Consider the following 25,272-nt stretch of genomic DNA (forward strand, 5'->3'; position numbering starts at 1 on the left):
CTTCACAAAAATTTGGGGATATTATAACTTGCGTATTTAAAGAGATTTTTTAACAGCAGTGCAGAAACTAGTTTGTATGACACCTTGTGGGCAAGGAATGTTGCAACTCATAAACTACAATTCATTATATGACATTCAGTATGAGCAAGTGTCAATGTGATCTATTTTAACTTATTACTCATTTATATTACAATAAGAAAAATCAAGTATTAAACCAGAAATACAGACAAATTATGTTAAAAATGTAGGAAATAATCTTTATTTGAACTGATATACAGTAAATTTCATTTAAAACCAGTGGGAAAAAACAATCATTCTTTTGTGCAAACGGCAATAAATGAAAGCAATGAAAGCAACCATTCAAAAACTTCCTTAAAAAAAAAAACCGTTTTCCTTCTTTTTTTTCCCCAGGGCAACAGTACAAGACATATGTAAGGTTAAATAAAACTTAATAGTTCAGAAAACTATAAATAAGGCTTGTTTTGAACAATGTAACTCATTAATTTGTATTAACATTTGTTTGCATCAGCTGTGCAGTGTTATTATCAGATAAAAAAAAAATCTGTTTTTGCAGATGGCAAATCATTGTGCTATCATATTTCACACCTGGAGCAACTTCATTTCATATACCACAGTGTCACTCTGTGTCTTTGTGTACACATAAAAAAGCATAATTGCATTTAAGTTTGATTCTAAACCATAGCATAACTAAAAATGGACAAATAACTAATAAAATGGGAACCCTTTTGTAGTCAACCCACATACCAATAACTGAACGGCCAAAGCGAAATGAAGAATATATTTAACCAATGCCGGTCACATTGAAAACACACCCCTTGTCATCCCTTAATACAGCCTTTAAGAGGAACACTGACCCCAAGTGCTCCTAAAAATAAACACCTTCATCATAAACGTCATTTCAAAATGTGCAAAAGAACAGGACCCTTCAATGCCAGACATCATTTGTCACCGTTTTTAGCACTTTCAGCTATAAGACACAAAATTTGCTGGGAAAATCCCAACCTGCCCTCTTAGTTCTCCTTCCCACCAGTCATACTGCGAGTCGGTTTTGGTGATAACAGTGATACAATCTCCTGCAACAAAGCTCAGATCTCCAGGCTGCTGACCGGTGAACGGATGCACAGCTGTGACCACTAAAGTGCCACCTGATGCTTGATCTAGAACACATTAAAGAGAAGAGATCATTGTTTGGTTGAAAACACTTCAGTTATTGGAGCATTTTGAAAGCGTAATTCTAACTACTAATCAAGAAAATGTAAAGCTTAGTAACATACAGAATGATGCTCAAACTGTAATTTTTTTCAAGACAGAAAAAAAATTAGTAAAACATCCATAAATGTATATAAAATATATAAATACATGCATAAAAATACTAATTAAAAATATTTTTTTTAAAAGTGATTTGTTATTGAAGCATTTAATTCTAGGTCATTTAAAGCATAATAATATACAGAATGATTCCCAAATGGTAATTACACACAATATTATTATTAATAATAATAATATTAGTAACCATTATAGTTAACTAAAACTGAAACTATAAGAACATATATAAAAAAACTTTTTATTTCAGCTAGTTGCCAAGGCAACATTTCTCATTTTAATTTAGTTTAACTTGTAATAAAACAACTAAAATTTAAACTGAAAACATTCATAAAAACTATACAGCATATATAAAATTAAATAATAATAATAAAAAATCTATAAAAAATACTAAAACTTTAAAATTAAAATGAATCAAAATAATAATAAAAACTATAAAGTTTCTCAGGGACACTAAAATAACACTGATAGCACATTGTTAAAGATAATAAAATATTTAGTAAAACATTCATTGATGTATTATTAAATTAAATAATAATTAAAAAGAATCTGTATTAACATGTACTGTGCATTTGCTTAAAAACTTCTTTACTGTTGAAATTATTTGATTTATTTACAATTGATCCTGAATGGTATTTCAGCACTGCTTTGGAACAATATGTAATATGAATAGAGCTATTTAATTAAACTGTATGATGCATTTCTTGTGCTTTTCCTCATTTCCATGATAGTTTGATAAATAATTACGGGTAAATGTTTAAATGTTGCACATACATAGAGTGACATTAACAATGAATAAAAATGAATTATAAACGTGCCTATGATGGTATATAAAACTGGAATAACAAAATATCAACACTAGAGAGCAGTATTTACTCTTAAAACAGATAAGCCCAACTTTGGCTCAGTTAATTGACGCTCTCTCTCTCAAACCTACAGTACATTGAGCTCATACTCATACTCATACTCTAATAGATGGTGCATATTAACATCTGCAGATAGAATATGTTAGCCATGGGCAAAACCCTTTTCTTTATTTGTCTATCAACACTTTAAGATATAAACAACTGTGCAATCATTTCTGCTGTCAGGTTAACAAACAGCAAATGTGAACCTTCAATTACTGAAATTCTTGACTGTGTTTTAACACATCGAGCACTAATAAATACACTTTGTTATTGGAATTGAAAGATTTACACTAAGCATTTCTCCCCCTTTCTTTTAGAGGTCTTTTGAAAAAAAAAAAAAAGACCTGTCCTACAAATAGTCCAGAGTTTGGAAGCAACTATGTACGTTCTTATCTTGAAATAGCTTCAAATTCATTCTGATGTACACTCAGCTAAGACGAATGGTTTTTGTTTCTTTCCCATGCAGCCCGGTGTGCGAAACAAAACCAGCCATCAAAACTAGGCCCAAATTGGTAGGGGGAGGAGGAGTTTTAAATCCTGCATAGCTGTAGAATATGCTGAGCCCTTTTAATAAAATGTGAATTTGTCCCTGCAGTGTTTGTTTCATTTATACTCAAAGAAAGAGGGAAAGTCCCAGGAAATCCCCAAAATGGACGAAAGGCATCCAATCTATGACTGTAGCTGAGCATAAAAAGCACAAATGATTTGACTGAAGAAACATGAAGAAAATAAACACATGATTGCGACATTATATGGTTTATGTGTTTTTTTTTTCAAGTCATCTCTAAGTAATAAACAAATAATGTACTGTATATGAATAATTTGGTGCTAATTGACAATTTATTCACTTCTGAAATGATGGCTATGCCCTTGAACCTGTGGACAAAAAAAAAAAAAAAAAAAAACCTGCGGCAACATTGTAAAAGTAGCCCAATTTCCTCGGTAAAGCCATGGACTTGGCAACCCTGTTCCCATGCTCCCCCTATGCCTTTGCTGGAAGTACTGTATGTAAATTTGGTGGGCTGCTACGAAAATACCTGGATTGCAAAAACACACAAAACTACATAGGGTTGCTTTGAAGCTGTACCCTTACTAAATGCATGTTATTGTGAAGAATTAATCCGTGCATGTTTAATTAGTTAATTAATTAGGCCTTGTAATTTTTAATCAAAATGTCATAACCTTATCTTCCTGTTATGTATATCGGACTTTTCCAATAATTCATCTGAATAAACCTCATCCCTTATTTACAATCAACTGCAAGCTTGCATTCAGATCCAACAACCGATGGATAAAAAAAAAAAAAAGTCCCCAGACTACATTTTTCTTGTCTATAATCAGTTTCACCCAGATATATGACACAATTCTATATTTTAAAACAGATTTTGAATCCCAGCTTTCCGATGTGGTTTCAGTCTTTCATTCAAGTATCAATATAAGCAGAGTGACATTCAACAAGCATTAAGCTTCACTGAATGATACAATTAAATTTGCTGGGAAAATGGCTGGCAAGGGGTTTTCATCAGTGAAGACATACAAGGAGCATGGAATCAGACAGAAGTGGAATGCGGTTTCACACTGTTGGCACCTGCTCTGAAATCTCCTGACTCCAAATAAACCTCAGGCGTTGCCAAAAACTTCTGTCAAGTCGTTTTTCACACTAAATGCTTTTGACTTGTATCCTAAAATAACTGCATCCATTCAACATAATGTTCATTCCCGCTACCACAAGTGCAAGACATGACAAGCCGCGCACAAGACAGCAATACAATCCAGAGTGTTTCTTCACATCTGGAAGGGCTGTGTATTTTGGCAGAGTGGTGACATCTGAGCTATGCGGTTTTCTACTTGCACACGCAATACCTGAAAAAGTGACAGCTCATGACAGGAAGGAGGGCCTGCTATTTCTCCTCTCCGCTGCTATAAATCTCAGATTGGAGGGTTAGCTAAGCCCTATCAGGTATACAGTGAACAAATCTAATTGATGTAACCATGGATAAATCGCTGGCACCTGGTTATGGTGGAATACAAAAGACCTGATTAACAATAGACAACCTGGATTCACTTTTCATTCTGAAGGAAAATCAGGATGTATCAGAGAAACCTGTACAACAGTATCAGCGTGCCATTACACTTAACAAATCCAAACCTCAAAAAAAGTTTCCCTTTAGAGACAAAAAGTCTTTAGAATTCAGGGTGGCTCTCTAACCACATTTTCCTAAGGCCAGGGATCCATCTAAATATTATTTGCAGCTATAATGATCTTCAGGGGAAGGAGTGTTAATGAAACAGTGAGGAGTGAGAGTTTTCCAGGTCACATTTTTCACAAATGATATCATGATAATTGGGGAGAGAGAAATGTCTGCCAGTAAAACAACAAGCACTGCTTGGAGATTTTTTTGCAGCTTGTAACAATGCAGATAAGTATATCATTGACTCATCATCGAAAGACTGTAGTCAGCTTTATCATATTATGATGGAGTCTTTCTAGTAACACAAAACAAGTCATTTCCTCCAAACCATTTCATTAAAGTGTTTTTCCCCAATGTTAAAATCCAATTCTATCCGAGGTTAAAAAAAAAAAAAAATGTCCAAACCTGTATGCATTTTTCTCTTCTGTGAAACAATACAATGGATGTCAATGGGGTCTGAAACAACACTGGATATAAGTGACCAGAAATTATAAAATGATATAAGGGGGAGTAGATGATAACAGAAATCTAATTTTTAGCTGTATTATCCTTTTACTATGCATGCACAACTTAAAAGTTAGATATTTGTATGTATGTGTATATATTTGTGGCCCTAACTTAACTTCCGGTAGACTTCCAAATAGAATCAATAACTACAGCCAAGTCCCTCTACAGTAGATTTTTTTTTTAGATAAACAAAATATGTTTGCTGCGCAAATCAGGTGGACTTAATGAAAATGCAAATTAATTATTTCTGAGCAGGAGATGCATAAAGCGCGAGAAATAGAGGTTTCCCCAGTAACAGCTGTAAACAAAGCAGAGCTACATGTATGCTCACAAACTCTGCTTTATCAGGCATATAACATGCAAGTCTTCCTTCAGATATAATAATATAAAAACACCTGTGCCTCGTTTTGATATTTGTTTGATTAACATATAAATGTAAGGAATTATTATTATTAAACGTGCAGTACATAACGTTACTCATGTTTATTCAACGAAGCCTTTTTGAAAATCGATCAGTTTTAAAATCGTGGCGAGTCTCCAAAAATAAATAAATGTATGGGAAACACATCCCACAGCACAACCACCTGAGACCAACTTCAGTCTACTCATCACCTTAACTTTAACTGTGTTTGTAGAAGGCACCGCAGCCAGACCGATATACACAACACAGACCGGAAGTTAACTTGGGGCCAGGCGCGTGCGCCCGATGAAACCGTCTATAATACACCCGGTGCAATGCGACGCAAGGCGCAGCGCAAGTGTGTTTGCTATTTTCAGACCGGCGCTGTTCGCATTTTTTCCCATCCAGCACCACGTCGTTTAATTAGCAAATGAATTTGCGACCATTTGTGCGCGCATTGACGTGCTGGTCTAAAAAAGAGGTGTGTTCCGGCGCATTGCTGAGGCATTGCTATTTTAAGGAGCTGAAAATAGACTGCACCATAGACCAACTCAAACCTGGTCTAAAGTCTGGCGCAATGTTTTTTTCTTTTTATTTAAAGAGCGTACACTCTGCTTACTAAACACAGGGACGCACCGCAGCACACAAACATGCCAAATATTAAAAATTAAAGGATTGCAATGCATAAGATCTTTTTGTAGGCTAATTAAACATATATATATATATATATATATATATATATATATATATATATATATATATATATATATATATATATATATATTTTACACATGCACTTTCAACATAAAAAAAGAGAGACATCTGTTGTCCTGATTTTGATGAAGTCATCCAATGCCATACTTTGACACAACAAATTTACCTGTCTACTTATCCAGAATTAAGCAACGACAGCTGGCTGTTGAAAGGCATGTCAAGTAGTTGGTTAACAATATCTAGTCCCTGTATAGCTCACCAGGCTCTCTTACACATCCAGCTCTGGCCTAAAGATTGCTGTTGGCCGATGGTTTGGTTTCTTATGCAGTTGACAGTTGAAACTCGACACATATTATTTAGGTTGCCAGGCAATGTTTGAGTTAGAATTACTGTTATAAACTAGTAGAATATTAACATGTAATTTGACAAAATCCGGTAATTAAGCATCACAGAGGGGAATTGGAAACCTATTCCCACCTGAAGGAGACACAAACAATGAAACCTTGTCTACAGCAGTCTCTAACTGTCTGAATCATGCTGAGGCACGCGCACATTTCAATCAATTAACTTCATTTACACACATGAATCAACAGAGTTAAAAATAAAGAATAAATGCACCATAATAGCATATAAATTAATTCAAGTGTAAACACGGGAAATGAGGGATATCAGCTAATCATTCTAATAACGCAGGCTTCAGTCTGCCGTTTTGAGTGAGAGAAGTGCAGATGATATTAAAATGCACATATCAATTTAGTTTTCAATCTAATTTGAGCTATTTTCAATGAGTCAACTTGTGTGCACTTTGACAAGGAATTACTGTTTGAATTAATGTGCAAGTGAATAAAGTATCACTCATTTAAGTAATAAAAAAAATGGCAAATGTACAGCCAACTTTTTTAGTGGAACAGTTGGCATCCATGCATTCAAGAGCGACTTTACCTGGCACAACAAACCCCACGTCATTTGTTGCCCTGAAATATACCTGATCACACTATTTTAGGCTGAAGTGACCTGCTGTCTCTAATATGCAAGTTATTTCATTGTCTTCCATGTCTTTCTTTGTTCGATTTATTTATTTATTTTTTACTTTTATATATTGAATTATAATTTGGGCTGTTAGTCTTTTTCCAAATCCTCATTTGTATGACAAAGTTCACAAGTCAGGGACACCAGAAACAAAAACAACCTCTTAACATGGTCTCCTAAAAGGGAGATGCAATGTTCTGAAGGCCCACCTGTTATATTCTTATGGGGTTTCTTTCTGACCATGAAGGACCCAAGAAGACCACTGGCACCATCATAAACACATACAAGTATATTCAAACAGTTTTCCCTCAAGCTTGCTATGGCCATGATGGACTGAAACAATTGTATACTGAAGTTATAGCCCTCAGTTATTAATCAGAATATTCAGCATCACAACCAAAATGTTGTAAATAAAACACAATAAAAGGCTACGTACCACAAAAAAACTGCAATAAACTTTTCTATCAAGTAATTTTTTTCAACACGACCAGCATAGCTCAATTACTGAAACAAATGACTTTTTCCTGTTGAAAAGACTGGAATACATACTTTTAAAAGGCTTCATACACTAGAAAAACTAGCCATCATACACTAAAAGACTGAGCATCAAAGCTTCCAGATGTTCAAGCATTAGAAATACAACAAAACATGCCCCTTTTTGCCAGGAGATGCATGACAAATGAAAAATTCTAATATCGGCTCAAAATATAAAACAAGTTTCATATCCTCAAACTGGATGGATTCTGGTCTTGAGTATATTTTAAGGATGGTTTTATCTGGACTAGCTTTCAGCCTGAAAAGTGCCCAAACTCTTCTGAAGCCAGCCAACAGACCAGCAGAACAAGGCTGAAAGGCGAAATAAGACTAAAAAAAATCAGGTTGGTTTAAAATGTTTTTCTTTTTTTTTCAGAGGGTTATGAGAAGGTTCTTTTAATTAACAGTTTAGAGACAAGCATTTAATTAATTTCATTTCAATAAAATATACTATTAGCAATAAAATGGGCTTGTGGAGATCCAAGAAAACGCCTCCTCCAAGTTTTCCTATTTAAAAGACAGGGAGGCTGCTAAATCTTTTGATTCTTGGGTGTGTATGTGACAAACTCCACCAGTCCAGAATCAATTCACAAACACACACATAGCAAGTGGCCTTTAAAAGCTCTCCCCGCATGGATGATTATGACATTTCGCTGTGGGAAAGAATGTGTTTGCTGCGTAGCAGACTTGTGACATGGCAAAGAGAATCAAGGCCTTCCAGAGTACAGGAAGATGGGAAAACGGCCAATCTTTTACTTTAACTTTAAACATGGGCCTTTAGGAACCTAATGAAAATAAATGAGACTTTTAGTGGACTTGAACTGACGACAGCACAAATCATCCTCCGAAGGCTGAGCTGAATAATGAAAGGATCTCACACAGCACTGGGTGTTTCTTCTTGTGCATTTCTGCTATTCAATTAGCCGTTGCTAATCTAGCTGTTTTAATCCACTTTATAATTTATCAGTGTCAAGTGAAATGCATGACCACATTGTCATTTTAGGAATAAACCCTTTTGTTTGGATATTCGGCTTGATAATATGCTTGAACACGCAGGGTGGGATACAAAACATACAGTAAATTCCTCCTCTGTTAGTTTATTACCATAGTTGCAGGTGTGAAGTGTCTTTTTCAACAATAGAGCATAATTCCGTTTAAGGAGGGAAAAACATAGTTAAATACTTCTCATGGTTTCATTAGCTGTGTGGGAGGCTTATTTTAACAGAAATACACAAAACATTTGGTTCTTGACAGAAACCTTTGAATGATATTTTCTTAAGGACTTGCATATGCCTAAAAAATATATATATAATAATAATATAAAAAAAATACAAAAAATAAAATAAAAGTACTCACCTGAGCTTTCGGTATCCCAGTTGTCTAAGCTTGGATATAGAACTGGCTTCACAGCTGGAGAAGCTGTGAAAATATGACTTTTTATCAACACAAACATCTTTAGCAACTTTCCTCCAATATTACAACAACACAAGTTCAGTCAGTCATTTCTACTCTAATAGATGAATGGTGTGAGGATTGGAGAGGTCACTCGGGGTCTTACCCTGTGCCTTGGGTGTGTAAAAAGAGGAGGCAGCTCTCTGCGAGGGAGGCCTTGGTCTAACTGGTGCTGAACTCGTCTGTGAAAACAAAGACACCCCGAAATACATCAACAGGCTTGTCTCTCACCCAGAGAACTTTATAAACAGATACCGGCACTGATGCCTTTAAAAAAATCAATTGGTTTAAGTCAAGAAAGAACAATTAAACTTTTTTTTGGAAATATAAATCAGTATGTTAACTCTGTTTGCACCTTAAATATTGACTGAATATGCAGCACATATCTAATAGTGTCACATTGTACCCTACACATGCAGAACTATGAGATCTCAAAACATTATACAGTATGCACTGTAACTTTTCATTTTGCTTCATTTGGATTTATAATCTTGAGAAAACAAAGAATTTTATACTTTTTATTATGATGAGTCATTTTGATCTGATTTCATGAGACCACAGTGGAAAGCCTATATTACTGTCATCTAGTGTTTTATAGTAGATTGATTTATAGTAGCCATCAAATGAAAATTACAATCAACTTCTAATGTGCTGAAAAGTTTTGTCAAAAGAATATAGCTCTCATGCTTTATTTATGTGTAATTTCTTAATTTCTTCATTCCAAACAACCTTATACTTGTGAAGAAAGTTTGTACTTTAACGTTTGCCACTAGAAGAACTCCTGTTTCCACTATCTCAGACTCAAATCAACAAAATTAGTCAAACAATTTGCAAATCTGACTGATAAAAAAAGACTGTGAATGTGAGTGTGAATTAAAATCCTATCAAGTACAATGAGGTTATAGTAACTTTGTTGTAGTAACTTTATCTAATCTTGAAAAGATGAGTGACAGTCAAATTAATGTGATATTTCAACATGCAACTTATTTTCGGAGCAAAAGAGTAACTGAATGGGAGAGGAATATTTATTTTGTTGCTAATTTGTTGATGCGAATGAGTAGTGTACAGCAAATGACAGAATATTTCAATTCATTAAAATGTTTTCATTAAATCCTTCATTGCTTTACACTATGAAATAAACAATTCATGTCAAAATTTCTTCTAAATTTGATAAAATGTTTGGAATTCACTCTAGACACAGTTCATGTAAATGACAAGATTAAATAAGAAGCCATATTCATTGTTCGAGTGCCTTTCCTATCTTTTTAACACATTTATTAAAAAAATATTTAGTAAAAGTGAAGTATTTGGTTAAATGCCACTCTATCACTATTTTTTTATGTATTTATTGTAAATGTACCCATAAAGTTCAACTCTGATTAAATTATAAAGTAAAAGAATTAATAAAAAATAAAGATATTTAACATTATTTTATAGTTATACATTTCATTGATTTAATGATATCTTGCAGTTTTTTCAAAAGAGTAGCAGAACTGTTTTTAAACCACTGTAATGTTAACTAAGATTAATAAATACTGTAACAGATGTATTGCTCATTGTTCATTATTGTTAGTTAATGCATTTACTAACTTTAATGGCAAATTTTTATATAGTGCTACAAAATTATGAGTAGCATAGCTTGTAGCTCAGTAAGCTTTGGTTTCAAAGATGTTTTCCCAACATGGGGCAGTAGTACACAGACAGTGACCTTTCTTGAGGCTGGCATGTGTTTGTTCTGCCAGTCAGTAGTGTATTTCTCTGTGTAGTCCTGCAAAATGGTGTACAAATCATATGCTTCAGGCGGGGGTTCCACATCTCCATTGAGAATAGCAGAAGCACGAATGTCTTGGCCATAAAACCTAATCAAAAGTAAAGCCCACATTAGACACTGAAATTGTAACAATGAAAACGGCATGTGAGGTAACATCAGTGCCCGAGGGCTTTAATGCAACATTTAAACTCTTTAACCTGTAACATGCTTACTTTCGGTTGGCTTCTCTGCGTTCGATAAGGTAGGAACCAACAAGAGACACTCCAGCATAAAGACCACGAGATTTGCAGTATGAGTAGACAGCCGCTGTACTGCGAAACGCCACATCTGCCTCCAAGTTCCTGCCAAAGATTTATTCAAAGGAATAAACACTACACAAAGCTCATAGTGAAATCGATTATGAAGATCAAACTATGCAAAATTTTCAGTGCAATAACAACCGGTCCTCATTTAAAGGAATAAATACAATAGGGTCTTTTTTTCTATTATAGTTTCAATTATTTACAAAAAAACAGGGTCCAAAGCTGCATTTATTTAATAAAAACAGAAAATTATTTACATTTCATTACCATTTCAATGTTCAAGCATCCCTCACAATCTGTGAAGGTCAAGCCAAAGGAATGGCCAAATTAGCTTAAATTTCAATAAACTAATCTTACGAACCAAATAAATTATTTTCAGTTGTAAAAAAAGTATTATTCCACAGAAACAGTATTCCATAGATTTATTTATTTCTAAAATAAATCACACAAACCCCTTTAAAACGTTTATAAGATGTCCAAGTTATTAAGTGGACAATGGAACTTTGTTAAAAAAACAACAACATCGATTTTGATGCAAACGTTGATTTTCTTAAAATAATGAGATGTGACATTTATATAAAATGTCCTATAGTAGGTGGTAAGAAGGTTCGGTTCCAAAAATAACTAATTTCAAAAGAGCAAACACACCCTGCAGTCATTGCTGCCAAAGCACACCCAAACCCGATCTAATCTAAGCCAACAAATCAAACACATCCACATTAAGTGGAATCTTCAGTCCTAGCTTTCAAAGCTACTGTAGTGCAGCAGGCAACCATTCAGGACAATATTGCTTGTAGCTCTATTCCGGCAAGATCCATAAACAACAATTAAAGCAGTGAGAATAAAAAAAGAACTTTCCACACAAGCACAGCAGAATCCAGCAATAAAGAGTAAAATCACTGATTCACCTTAGAACAATGCAGCTGTCATTTAAACTAGCACTTTCAATGGCTCCTAATGTACAGTATGGACACCTGTCATTATCTATAATTCAGGCAGTATTTTCCACACAGGCTCATGCTTGTCAAATTATGAATGACTTTGTTGTAGGTGAAAGCTGAAGCTGGCAGCTGACAGCTATACATTTTTTGTATAAACATATCATCAGAGAAAATGGGTCTCTCCCTTGTGAATTTGATAAAGTCGATGGCTTTTATATTCTGTTGATTTTATATATAGCTTTCAGCAAGAGGAAAAGGTTTTCCTTTATTGCCGTCAACATTAGACAGCTCATTTATATCTTAAAGCCCTCCATTACCTATATTAACACTTTAAAAACTCTCTCCAAAGAAATGGGCTGCAACTGTCTGTTTCCAAATCAATGGAACATAATGAAGCTCACAAGAGCTCAAGGACTGCACAATCCTTCTCTCATTCATGTCCACATAGCCATGGCAGCGCTTGCAGTAACAAAATTGTCATAATATCAATTGCTGAACATAAATCAAACCTTTCTCTCTTAAGTCATAAACTTTGATTTAAACCAAAAGTCAGCCAATTGACACAGATGCATCCAGATTTAAAAAAAAAAGAAGAAAAGAAAGAATACACTTTAGTAATAAAAATGTCACTTCAAATTACAAGACAGTGGACATTTGCTCAAAGCTCCCAGGCTTCCAGAACTTTATTCCATCTTATTGCCTCTCTTCTGCCCCCTGGCAACAGAATTTTGTACAACACTATTACATTATCTTGCTTACCTGCCAACAGGCCCAACAGCCACAGTGCAGTTTCCTCCAAGAGTAAGATTCCCCCCTTTACTAAAAGCATCCACAGCTCTCCTCTGATTCAGGATGATGACAAAATCTGATGACTGGAGATGAAAAAAGTGAACATATGTCATGTTTTATGTGAAACTTAAATGACGGTTCACTGAAAAATGACTTTTTTTTTACATTAGAATGAAAGAGAATAGTGACCAGGGGCTGTCATTTTAAAGAAAGTCTAAGCTAGAAAGTTAAATTCAATTTTCAACAGTCTTATTTAAAAATTTTATATTACACTTTTAAATTTAAAATACATTTTTAATTTTACAGAAATATGAATTCATTAATTATTTCATATTTTTATTAGTTTTTTTTAAATACAAATATTATTGTTATTAGAAGTTGGGCATCACTTATGTTCCTTCACCTAAATATAAATGAAATTATTATAATCATTTAATTTAATTAGGGTTTTTTTTGTTAGTTAGTTATTAGTCAAGTCTGTCCTTCATGCACAATCTAGCTATACTGTACATTACTCTGATAAGCACCCTGCCAACTATTGTCCATCTGTCACCATCAAAACATTAAAAAGTAGCACTATATTGAGCAACAGCTTTTATGATTTTTAAATGCTGGTTGGTGTCGAAAGATTTGGACCGGTTTCAGGCATGCTCTGGTTTTAATGCCTGAAGATAAAATATTTCCTGTACTCCCTTGCTACTTATCAGGTGTGTTGCTACTTACTGAGAGACAGACACCACAGAGCTAACCACTGTGCTTGAAGGCTACTCCAGAAATTAATCAAGACTGTCAAGATGCACAGGCGCTCAGTACACAAATGACTCATATGAGCTGCAACCCAAGGTCAAGAAAAAAAAAGTTGAACTTCTGCCTGATGTTGACAAATGACCTCGCTGGACACAAGCACATTGATTTCCTGTGCCAGAGATAGGAGGATCAACTTTATGCACTGGAAAATGATGAAGCCAGCACTTGAGATACAAACAGCTCCAGACAAAAGGCTGACTTCTGATTTAGAAAAAAGGTCATGATGAACAATTTATTATTGTCATGCTTTTGCAAAACACCATGTAAGATAAACATGGGCAAATATTTCAATGTCTTGATGTTCTTATCTATGTATTAACTTTTTTTGCATAACATTGTGAAGTAATTTATAAATTATACCCTGATGAGGCACATGTCTTAAGAGTAAATGTTTTACAATCTGAGGGTGTAAAATTTACAAATTAAAAAAATATTCAAAATACTGAGAAAATCGCCTTTGAAGTTGTATAAATGAATTCTTAGCAATGCATATTACTAATCAAAAATATAGTTTTGATATATTTACAGTAGAAAATTTACAAAAGATCTTCATGGAACATGATCTTTACTTAAGATCTAAGGATTTTTGACAAAAGAAAAAACAATAATTTTGACCCATACAATGTTTTTTTGGCTATTGCTAAAAATATACCCCAGCGACTTAAGACTGGTTTTGTGGTCCAGGGTCACATATATGTCTGCATACAGTAAGTAATCCATAGGCATATAGCATAGTGTGGTGCAGAATGTTAATCTGATACATGAATAAGCCTCTTGCATAACTGTTCTTGAACACTTGACTCAGCACAAGATATGTGAGACTGGAATATGAAAAAAGAATTCTACATCTACCTTACCTAGGGTTAAGCCTATAAAACTTGTCAACACTTAAATTTTAGATGTCATAAGATGATCATTCATTATCTTTCGATAATTAAAAAAAATAACTATCAAAGAAATAGCAAAAAAAAAGCAAAGAGGAATTGACAAAAAGCCATACACTGACCTCATACACTGAAAAAAATTATAAACGCAACACTTGTTTTGGCCCCCATTTGTCATGAGCTGAACTCAAAAGATCTAAGACTTTATCTATCTATGTACACAAAAGGCCTATTTCTCTCAAATATTGTTCACAAATCTGTCTAAATCTGTGTTAGTGAGCACTTCTTCTTTGCCGAGATAATCCATCCACAGGTGTGGCATATCAAGTTGCTGATTAGAGAGCATGATTATTACACACATGTCCCTTAGGCTGGCCACAATAAAAAGCCACTCTAAAATGTGCAGTTTTACTGTATGGGGGGGGGGGGTCTAAAAACCAGTCAGTATCTGGTGTGACCACCATTTGCCTCACGCAGTGTAACACATCTCCTTCACATAGAGTTGATCAGGTTGTTGATTGTGACCAAAATCTTATATCGTGATATGATAAATTCAGATTCAGATATCTTTATTAGTCCCCAAAGGGGCAATTCAGTTCTACAGCCAACCCATCCAACAAGGGTTAAATTAGAATTATTAGCACACAATAATAATAATAATAAGGATTATAAAGTTAAAAATGTATACAAACGATCACACCCTGACACACACATACAGAACAACACACACATTCACCTGCCAGTGACAGAACAAAGCAGTGGAATCCAAGAGCCATTTGTATAGTTATGAGTTCTCATTCAAGAATCTTATAGCAGAGGGAAGGAATGAGTTTGCATAACGATTCGTTTTCCGTATTGGCACATAATAACGCCGACCAGACTGCATGAGCACAAATCCATACCTGAGCACATGATCTGGTTGGCACAGTATTCTATCTGCTTTTTGGACCACTCTTTTTTTCCAGAGAGAACAGAGATCATTTAATTGAGTACTAGAATTTTTGAGCATACTTTAACAATGTCGCTCAAACTCTTTTTGTCTTTCACAGCTAAACCATTAAACCAACCCAAGAAAGAAAAAGTTAATAGTAATAATTTATAATATATATATATGGATATATATATATATATATATATATATATATATATATATATATATATATATATATATATATATATATATATATATATATATATATAATTTATTACAATTTATAAATAATATATGACATCAGCAAACCGCTCACCCACACGATGCCATACACTCTGTCTGCCATCTGCCCTGTACAGTGAAAACCGGGATTCATCAGTGAAGAGAACACCTCTCAAAAGTGCCAGACGCCATCGAATGTGAGCATTTGCCCACTCAAGATGGTTACGATTACGAACTGCAGTCAAGTCAAGACCCCGATGAGGACAACGAGCATGCTGATGAGCTTCCCTGAAGTTTCTGACAATTTGTGGCTGGTCTCAGACGATCCTGGAGGTGAAGATACTGGATGTGGAGGTCCTAGGCTGGTGTGGTTACACGTTGTCTGCGGTTGTGAGGCTGGTTGGATGTACTGCCAAATTCTATGAAACACCTTTGGTGACGGCTTATGGTAGAGAAATGAACATTCAGTTCATGGGCAACAGCTCTGGTGGACATTCCTGCAGTCAGCATGCCAATTGCACGTTCCCTCCAAACTTGTGACATATGTGGCATTGTGCTGTGTGATAAAACTGCACATTTTAGAGTGGCCTTTTATTGTGGCCAACCTAAGGCACACCTCTGCAATAATCATGCTGTCTAATCAGCATCTTGATATGCCACACCTGTGAGGTGGATGGATTATCTCGGCAAAGGAGAAGTGCTCACTAACACAGATTTAGACAGGTTTGTGAAGAATATTTGAGAGAAACAGGCCTTTTGTGTACATTGAAAAAGTCTTAGATTTTTGAGTTCAGCTCATGACAAATGGGGGCAAAAACAAGTGTTGCGTTTATAATTTTGTTCAGTGTAATTAACCCAATATATACCTGGTATACCATAATTTACTTTATGACAAATTGGTTGTTTTTTAGAACAGAAAAACATCTTACCTCAAGGCCAATTTCAAATCCTCCACCAAGTCCAGCAATTCCAATGGCTGAAGGAGCAGACCATCCTTCAGCACAGGAAATATAGATCACGTCACACAATACATAAAATCTTTAGTTTGGGATATCCTACTATAGAATTTGTTTAGATTTTTAAGTACTACAGACAATCCTGATACCAACCGGCTAATGGCGAACCTTGAAACATCTTTTTAAGTTTAAAAAATATAATGCCCAAGAAATGAGCCCATTTTCCATTATCATAACTATTACTGAAGTTTAAATGAAATCATATATTAATGTTAATTAAATACAGATATTAATCCCATATCAAAATAATGATTAAACTACTAAAAAAATTAAAGGCCTCAAAAACGTATTTTTATTAGCTCTGCTTAATGTCAGAATTCAATGAGTAAAAAAAAAGAAACTCTAAATGACCTTAAGGAGTGTTTAGTTTATTTAGTTTTGAATGTTGCTAAGGCAGCTGCCAGAAATCAATTACTCCAATCCCATGAAACCTCCCTAATTACTCAAATTGGTCATTTTGCTGTAATAGTTTTGGTTTAGACAGGAAGACAAATTAGGATTGAACTTTTAAACATATATAGAATATAAATCACAAACTCTCCTGATCTCACCAAACAAATATACATATATTCTACACTGAGGATAAATCTGTCAAAAAGGACATCAATAAATCACACATACTTCCATCAGAGAGTCTTGCGATCACGATCCCACTGCCGCCCCTCGCAGTGATCATGAAACCCGCTTTGAAGACTGACAGGATGGCCAGTCCCTGAGCCTTGGCAATGACATGAGCTGGTGTCAGTGGTGGAAAAGAGAGAGGTAAATGAATATGAGATTCTACCACTGGACTTGTGCATGCACAACTGTTCTGCACCTAAATACAAGGGCTGAAATATGAACAAAAATATATAATATTTTTAGATAGAAAAAATAATAAATCATTCTGCAAATGCAAGATGAAACAGGTAGGCAGGGTTGATTGGTTCATTGTGTTTTTGCACAGGTTGCACAGATATGGTGAAGTCACTGAGTGAGTTGCATTCATATCACTTTCTGAAGACATGCATGAACAGATACTTGGCAATGGACTTACAGAAAGACTGCTAGTCATGCACACAGATGACATCAGTCAACAGAAATGCTAACTTTCAGCCGTTATTATAATAACACTTACATGTCTGGCATGGGTGCAATTACTGCACCAGGATTAGTCTACGCTCCTAAGAGAGAAACTGTGGCCCCAGCAAGTATATTGACACACAAATAAAAATGTCAATGCATAGAGATATCAGTGTATCAAAGTGGCATTTATTTTTTGGCACAACACTCTTTCATAAAAAATATTTAAAATTATAAAGCAACAGATACATATTCAAAATGAAGAGCATGCCCATATGTGATGAACTACATGGATGGATACTTTGGGGGAACTGACTTCCCCCTGAGACCACTGGTTAAGTTTTTGTAAAAATGACTGTGGTCTAGAATCATTTGTGTGCAGATGCCACTTGGTTTGATATGTTCTTATTAAATGCATTGACATTTCTAAGTTTTACATACTGTAAGGGTCCAAATACTTTTGGGTCCAATGTTTTGTGTAAATAAAAAAAAAAAAAATATATATATATATATATATATATATAGTATATTATTCCTACCATACTGAGAAAGTCATTCAATATAATTAGGGCTGTCAAACAAATAATACATCAACTACAAATAATCACATAAAGATTGATTTAAAAAAAAAAATCCTCAAATGAAAACTGATCTTGTAAGTCATTAAATTAATTCTGCTGCTGTTTGAATTGTTCTGATGAATTTTCATATGGGTAAGAAGAAGCAATTAATCAAAAATAACTTGTTGTTTATTTAATAATTAATGTAAAAATTAACACATTAAAGTTCCCTAAAATAAAAATTATGCATTCATCATACATTATTTAAATCAAAAGTGACTCTCTAATGAATCTGTGTGATTTTATGGTTTTCCAAGAACAAATAAAGGTACAAATATGGTACTTATCCCTTTTTCTTCTGACGATTAGACAGATTCAAAAGAGGAATCACTTGAAATCAATTAACTTAATTTTTTGTTTTTCCATTGCTGTCTTTATGAGAGTAGAGACCACAGTTACCTGGAATAAGTTTGTCAGGGCCCATTCTGTTGGAGATTTCTGTGAACTCTCTGAGGATCTTGGCGGCCTTCTTGGCCTCAGACTTTAAGTTAGCAGGAATAGGGTTATTCACTGTAATAGAAACATCAGAAGAAACCTTCTTCATCACATTCCAACAATCTGAAACATCAAATGACTATTAGACCATTTGACTATTTGCATCTTCCTGAATGCTTTAAATTCTACTATGCTAAAACAATTCTCATGTGGCATCTAAGTTACTTTGAACCTGCAATACATTTCAAATGTCAAAATGATTTAAAGGCTATAGGCTATATTTAACCACTTGTTGTTCAAGTTGACAAACTAGATATGAAACCAACACAATGACCTGTCCCTCTGTTATAAAGTCTCAACATTTTAATATGACAAACTGCAAGACTTTTTTGATCTATGCAAAAAAAAAAATATATATATATATATATATAAAAAATGAAACACAAGCTTGAAACTTACAAGCATGTTCATCTAAAAGGGGATGTAATTCAGGTCACTGCATACATGGCATTTTTAAAGTATTTAGATCTGTATAAAAGCTCAGTGTCTTGTCACTTCATTGATTTATACTACAAACTAACATTCCTTTTAAATACCACCACACCTTCATTTTGTGACACAGGTGCAGCACGTTCTGCAAATAATTTTTCAAGGATGAATCACTGGATATCTTGGGATGATCAAGCACCCTTCTGGTACAGATGAGAGTTGCTTTTGGCAGGTGCATACTTTCTGTGGTCTACTCAGGGAGGTGCTTGCAAAGTGTCACTTTCAACGCAGTCTTTCCAGTTGGAGAATTCTTTCGAAACTAGTCACATCAACAGAACGATTCTCCTGTGACCTGCTTCGATATTTTAATACAGTAACACCAGAACTGCCACCGATTAGGCCATTCTGTCCAGCTAACACTTCTAAAGACATTTTTAAAGTGACTTTGACTTTTGTCAACTCAATAACCAATCATAAGTAATGAGTTTAGCTGCAAAGTAGGTAGAATGTAAGTTAACAAGAGCTGTTGCAACTTAGCATTCTTAAATTAAAATTTATGCATTTAGCAGATGCTTTTATCCAAAGCGACTTAAAGTGCATTCATGGCAATGTGTTCCTGTAGCTCAATTGGTAGAGCATTGCCATATCAAGCAAGTTTGATGCAAGTTCTAGGCTTGGCTTTTGGAACCATAACTTTAAAAAGTTTAGGGTTCAAAAAGGGTCAAAAATCCATAATTATGGCTCATTCATATCCCTAGCATGAAGCTTCAGGATGAGTTACACGGCACAGTTTAATATATTAAGGTTACAGTTTGTTCAAGTTCCTAACCCTAAGTCCTGAGCAAAAGTAATACAGATTCTTGCCTTCACATAAAAACTACCCCAAGATCAGGACATCACATGAAAAAGCAGATGACTAACAAAGAACTCATTCACAGTTGCTACAGACTATTTCCAAAGTAAAAAACAGGACCAAGGTCATGTTCTGTTTTTGTACCGCTTAAAGTGCCTACAAACCATTATTTCTTTTGAGAAGCATATAAACACTACTTTAGCTTCAAAAGAACTGCACATAATGGGACATGAGATTTTTGAAAGTGAATTGGAGTACTGAACTTTGTAAGATCTGAAGCCCAGCCTAGAACTTGCATCAAACTTTCTCAATTTACACAAAGTGCAGTTTGGTAATAATAATCTCTCATTCAAATTTACAATGTAGCAGTAAATGCCAGGCTGTGGCTGGTAACACCTTTATGACTCTCTTTCACTCCCGTGATTTCTAGTATTAAACAGCTGTGCAGTGTGAATTCTTCTCCCATTTGTCATATAGCTCTTGATGTAATGCGTTAGAACAATTACTCTCCCAAACTGCCATCAACGTACAGTACATAAAACTTTACATATTCTTTCAAACTGGGAGATACCTAGAGACTTCTACGTAAGCAACTTATGTCAAATAGCATTTCATCTATCAGCTATTCTGCCAAATCACCTCACGAAAGAATGTCTGTCTGAGTCATAAATCTAACCTGATCTCATGACGTGGTTTTAAAGTGGATTAGTACGCACTGAACACTGTAATGGTGCTTTAAGGGTAGAAGTGTCCTACAAACAAACCAAAACAAAACATAGACAATAAGCCATCTCAACCATAAACAAATAGTTTGTTTAATGATATCCTTTTAGGTATATGTAATCTCTAAAATGTATCTATATTGTATTTTAAATGTTTTTACTAAAATCATTTTTTCCTCTACAAAAAGAAAATATGCAACAAGATGGAAATTATAGCTAGTTGAACTCATGAACATACTTTTGGTGAAAAATGATGGCATTAATGATATATTCAAGTCTATCAAAAGTCATTCAAAGCAGTTTTATTTTGAGGAAGTATAAACATGGTTTTTGTCCACCACTGCTTAAAGGGTTAGTTCACCCAAAAATATAAATTAACCCATACATTACTGACCTTGAAGTCATCCTAGGTTTATATGACTTTCTTCTTTAGAATTATTTTAAAAATTGTCTTTGATCATTCAAGCTGTTTGATGCCACTCAGCAGGTGTTGCTCTGCATCGGTTCATGAGAAGTTTAATAAAAAGCGCATCCATTAAAAAAAAAGTGTCTCACACGGCTCTTTAAGAGCAACTGAAGCACTATTTCCAACCCTAATGTCAGCTGCCACTTAATAATGTGAGCCTTGGATCTTTTTCTGATTTATGTCTAGTATGAGAATCCACTCTTAGAAACCCCTCTTTCTGTTCTAGCCTACAGCTTTAATACATGAGTCTTTGGATTAAAGGTCCCCTTCTTCGTGATCCCATGTTTTAAACTTTAGTTAGTGTGTAATATTGCTGTTAGAGTATAAATAATATCTGTAAAATTCTAAAGCTCAAAGTTCAATGCCAAGCGAGATATTTTATTTAACAGAATTCGCCTACAAAAAACGACCCGTGTGGACTACATCCCTCTAGTTCCTGCAGTAATGACGTCACTAAAACAGTTTTTTGACTAACCTCCGTCCACATGAATTCACACAAAGGGGGCGTGGTCTTGTTGCGCTCAGACGGAGAAGAGAAAGAGCTGCGTTTGTGTTTGTCGCCATGTGGTCGAAACGCTGTTATTTTCATCTCAGAGTCCAATCATCTTTGTTTGGCCTTCCGAGGGACGCTGTACTTGGAGATTAATGGTTACAATTTATGTTTAACTCAGTTCCCGAAAATTATAATCCACATGTAAAACTATGTGCAGCACATTTTGCTGAGGACAGCTTCCTCAATCTCAATCAGTTTAATGCCGGATTCGCACAAAGATTATTCTTGAAAGATGGAGCAGTTCCCTCTTTGTCTGGAGAAGGCGTTGTTTATGGACCACAACCGGTAAGTGTATTTTATTATTTAAGTTGGTGCGTTTAACCGTTTCAGTAACTTATTACACAAAGGGCAATGCTGTTTAGCTATGTTAACTAGATGTTAGGACTGTGCAAAAAAACGAATGCGATTTTCATGCGCATCTCGTCAGTAAAAATGCTCCTGTGATTATAAGTACATCTCCAGCACATGCTCCTGCACACTTGTTCTCAAAACTATTCCAATCGCGTTTCCAGGAGGGCAGCGTGCTCTAAGCTGGTGTCGAATCACAACACAGGAACCGCTGGCACAATCAGAACTTGTTACGTATTTCTGAAGGAGGGACTTTATAGAACAAGGAAGTCATCAGCCCGTTTTTATGACAGTGAAAACAGCGGTATACAGATAGGTGAATTGTGTGAAAAATACTGTGTTTTTTTTACACGCGAAACATGAACACATGTTATATTTCACACTGTAAACACAATCAAAGCTTCAAAAAAGCGTGAAAAACGGGACCTTTAAAAAACAACAACAACAACAAAAAAACAGATTGTACGATTATAAACTGAATTCAAACAGAGACAGTCACAAAGCAAGAACAGCACTTAAATTTGCGAACTGAGAACATCTGGATGGGGATATACAGGGTTGAAGCAGCTCTCTCTTAAGCCGCTTGTCCACCAGCGTCTCGATTTCTGACGCGACGTCAAAGCCCATTCATTTCCTATGGAACTACGTCAGGCAGCAAAAACTAACCCGCAAAGCATGATGGGTCGCGTCACGTCGATTTGGTCAACAGCAGCGCGTCAAAAAAGTATCTCGGTGGATACTTTATGCAAATGAGAGCGTCAAAACGCGGGGCAGCAGCCAATGGAAACTCGGCGGCGAGAATTTGTGTATGGCCGTTGCTATGGTTTCATATTTAATGTTCCAGGCGAAAGTTCCTCCCCCTCTTCCAACGCAGGTACAACACCGCAATGCTGACCACCCGGTTCCTGATAGCGAGTCTTCGTCGTCGATCCATTGCAAAATGATAAATAAATGATAAAAAAGTATTTTTCCCTCCAAAACTTCACAAATGACGTCCGTACAATGTCCAGCCCACAAATTCCGCCCCCAAGCAGCGAAAACGTCACAGGCGTCGCGTCGGAAAACAAAAATTGATCCGACGCTGGTGGACAAGCGGCTTTACTGATGAACAATTTTCTTAAGGGTTTAGAAGAATAATGCATACTGTCAACTTTGCAATGTGAAAGTTGTCTGAGTAATCGTCCCCCAGATCTGACAAGGAATGTAGCACAAAAACTTTTTGGGGGCAGGCTTATTACTGTCCCCAAGTAATAATGGAGGATATTGTTTTCTCCCTAGTTCCTCATGCCTGTAAAACCTGAGCTGTCATACAGGGGGGTTGAACTAATAAATATTAAACATAACAATGAGAATACGATTTCTGTGATTACTACTGTACAAATAATTACTGCTTACTCAAATAATTAGTCAATATCTGATTAACATAGCAAAATAAAGCACGTAAAATGCAAATACTTGGTACAGTGCAATTATGTCTTAATTTGTAGTTGGAGGAGATAATTAACAATCACGGATGCAGCATCGATCCAGAAAGAGAGAGTGCAAACATCTTTTGTCACTGACATTTACAGTGGATGCTGCTTTAACACTTCAGACAAACAACTTAATCAGCAAGGTTGGAGAATATTCATTCTGTGCTTTTTTTAAATAAATGACTGACATCAGTGTTATTCTAATAAAATGGGTCAAAACAGATACAAAGGTCAAGAGGAATGCAAATGGTATGGTTCTAATATGATATGTCAGTAAATAGATTCCAAAAATGGCAATAAGTATGATGGACACCTTGAACCGTTTCCAACAAAAGTACAACTTAACGCTTAGTGATAATTCGTTTATAATTATAGCTTTAAACACATTCAACAAATCGAAGGGACACTCCAAATCATAACAAGTTGTCTGTTTCAAGCTGGAGATAGTATATCTATTTTCCCCACAGGGGTTGAATTAATTGCTTTTGTCAATCAAGACCGCAGTCTGTATTATCACGTGTGACAGCAGTGACGCGAAATCAAGTGCACGTCATGTAGCAGGTATTTACGTCATCTACTTTGACTTACCTAAATAAAATCGTCATAAAAACAAAGTTTGTTTAGTGCAATAATTAAGAAAACACTTGTGTCAAGTGATTACGTCTGTATTCATAAATTATCCCAAAATATATACAACTTATTATACAAAGTAATACTATTTTCTGTTTTATTCTCAGTGTTACTGTAATGGTCAGTCAAGCCCCATATCATAGATTTACACTGACTGTGAATAAATACTAAGATTTGATCAATTTTTTCAGCACAGCACAGAGACAGAGACAGAAATGAAGCGACTCGATCACACATGGAAGTTACCGATTCATCACAGGGAAACATCAAAAACCTTCTCTAGTACTTACTTCTATCAAAAAACGATCTTTATACGCCAGGACCGGAGACTTCTCGAAGTTTAAAGTTGACTTTTATGCAGTCTCACCTGGTGCAGGTTAGAGAAGTTAAAAGCGACGGTGTTTCACTTCCGATACACCTGCCAAACCTGTTTACTATAGTCTTAAAGGACCCGCAAGGAAATATAACCAAATATAAAACTATTTCAGTTCGTTTGGTGAATAATATTTCCCAAGAAATACCGTGAACAAAGTAGCATGACACAATTATAGGTCATTGTTTTTTTTAAAGCTATATAGAGATCAAAGTTGCTGTCAGCATTTTTGTTTCAGGCAACAATGGGACACAGCAAAGAAAATGACGTTTGACAACGTTAGGACCCCTAGCGCGCTCTCGTGTACACAGAAGCACGTTCTGGACTGTCACAGGTAGCGCGCGTGGAACCAGACAGACACACGGTCGTGATGAATGTTATGAGCGATATGTCTCTCTCTTTTTTTTGTTTTTTTGCAATATTACGGTCTTTAAATAGACATTATGCTTATATAACTTTGTATTATTAAGAGCGATACATTTTTTATAAAAAATAAATAAATAAAT

The 25,272-nt window shown here is 35.2% G+C and overlaps 1 protein-coding gene across 3 annotated transcripts; it reads right to left on the reverse strand.

Annotated features, from left to right (window-relative positions):
* Positions 1 to 231: 231 nt before the first annotated feature.
* Positions 232 to 25,041, reverse strand: LOC132111617 (SH3 domain-containing YSC84-like protein 1). Of its 3 annotated transcripts, none has more exons than XM_059519083.1 (10): positions 24,684 to 25,041; positions 18,825 to 18,935; positions 17,365 to 17,478; positions 16,657 to 16,721; positions 12,854 to 12,966; positions 11,064 to 11,192; positions 10,783 to 10,939; positions 9,187 to 9,262; positions 8,985 to 9,047; positions 232 to 1,178 (listed from the first exon to the last, which is right to left on the reverse strand). In XM_059519083.1, coding segments are annotated over exons 1-10 (1,023 nt in total). In that variant the 5' UTR covers positions 24,685 to 25,041; the 3' UTR covers positions 232 to 984. The 3 variants fall into 3 exon arrangements, with proteins under 3 accessions (XP_059375066.1, XP_059375067.1, XP_059375068.1); XM_059519084.1 differs by having other exon boundaries at positions 10,789 to 10,939; positions 24,684 to 25,040; XM_059519085.1 differs by lacking the exon at positions 232 to 1,178 and adding an exon at positions 8,391 to 8,413 and having other exon boundaries at positions 24,684 to 25,038.
* Positions 25,042 to 25,272: the final 231 nt, after the last annotated feature.

This window comes from Carassius carassius, chromosome 31 (assembly GCF_963082965.1).
Source record: "Carassius carassius chromosome 31, fCarCar2.1, whole genome shotgun sequence".
Classification (NCBI taxonomy): domain Eukaryota; kingdom Metazoa; phylum Chordata; class Actinopteri; order Cypriniformes; family Cyprinidae; genus Carassius; species Carassius carassius.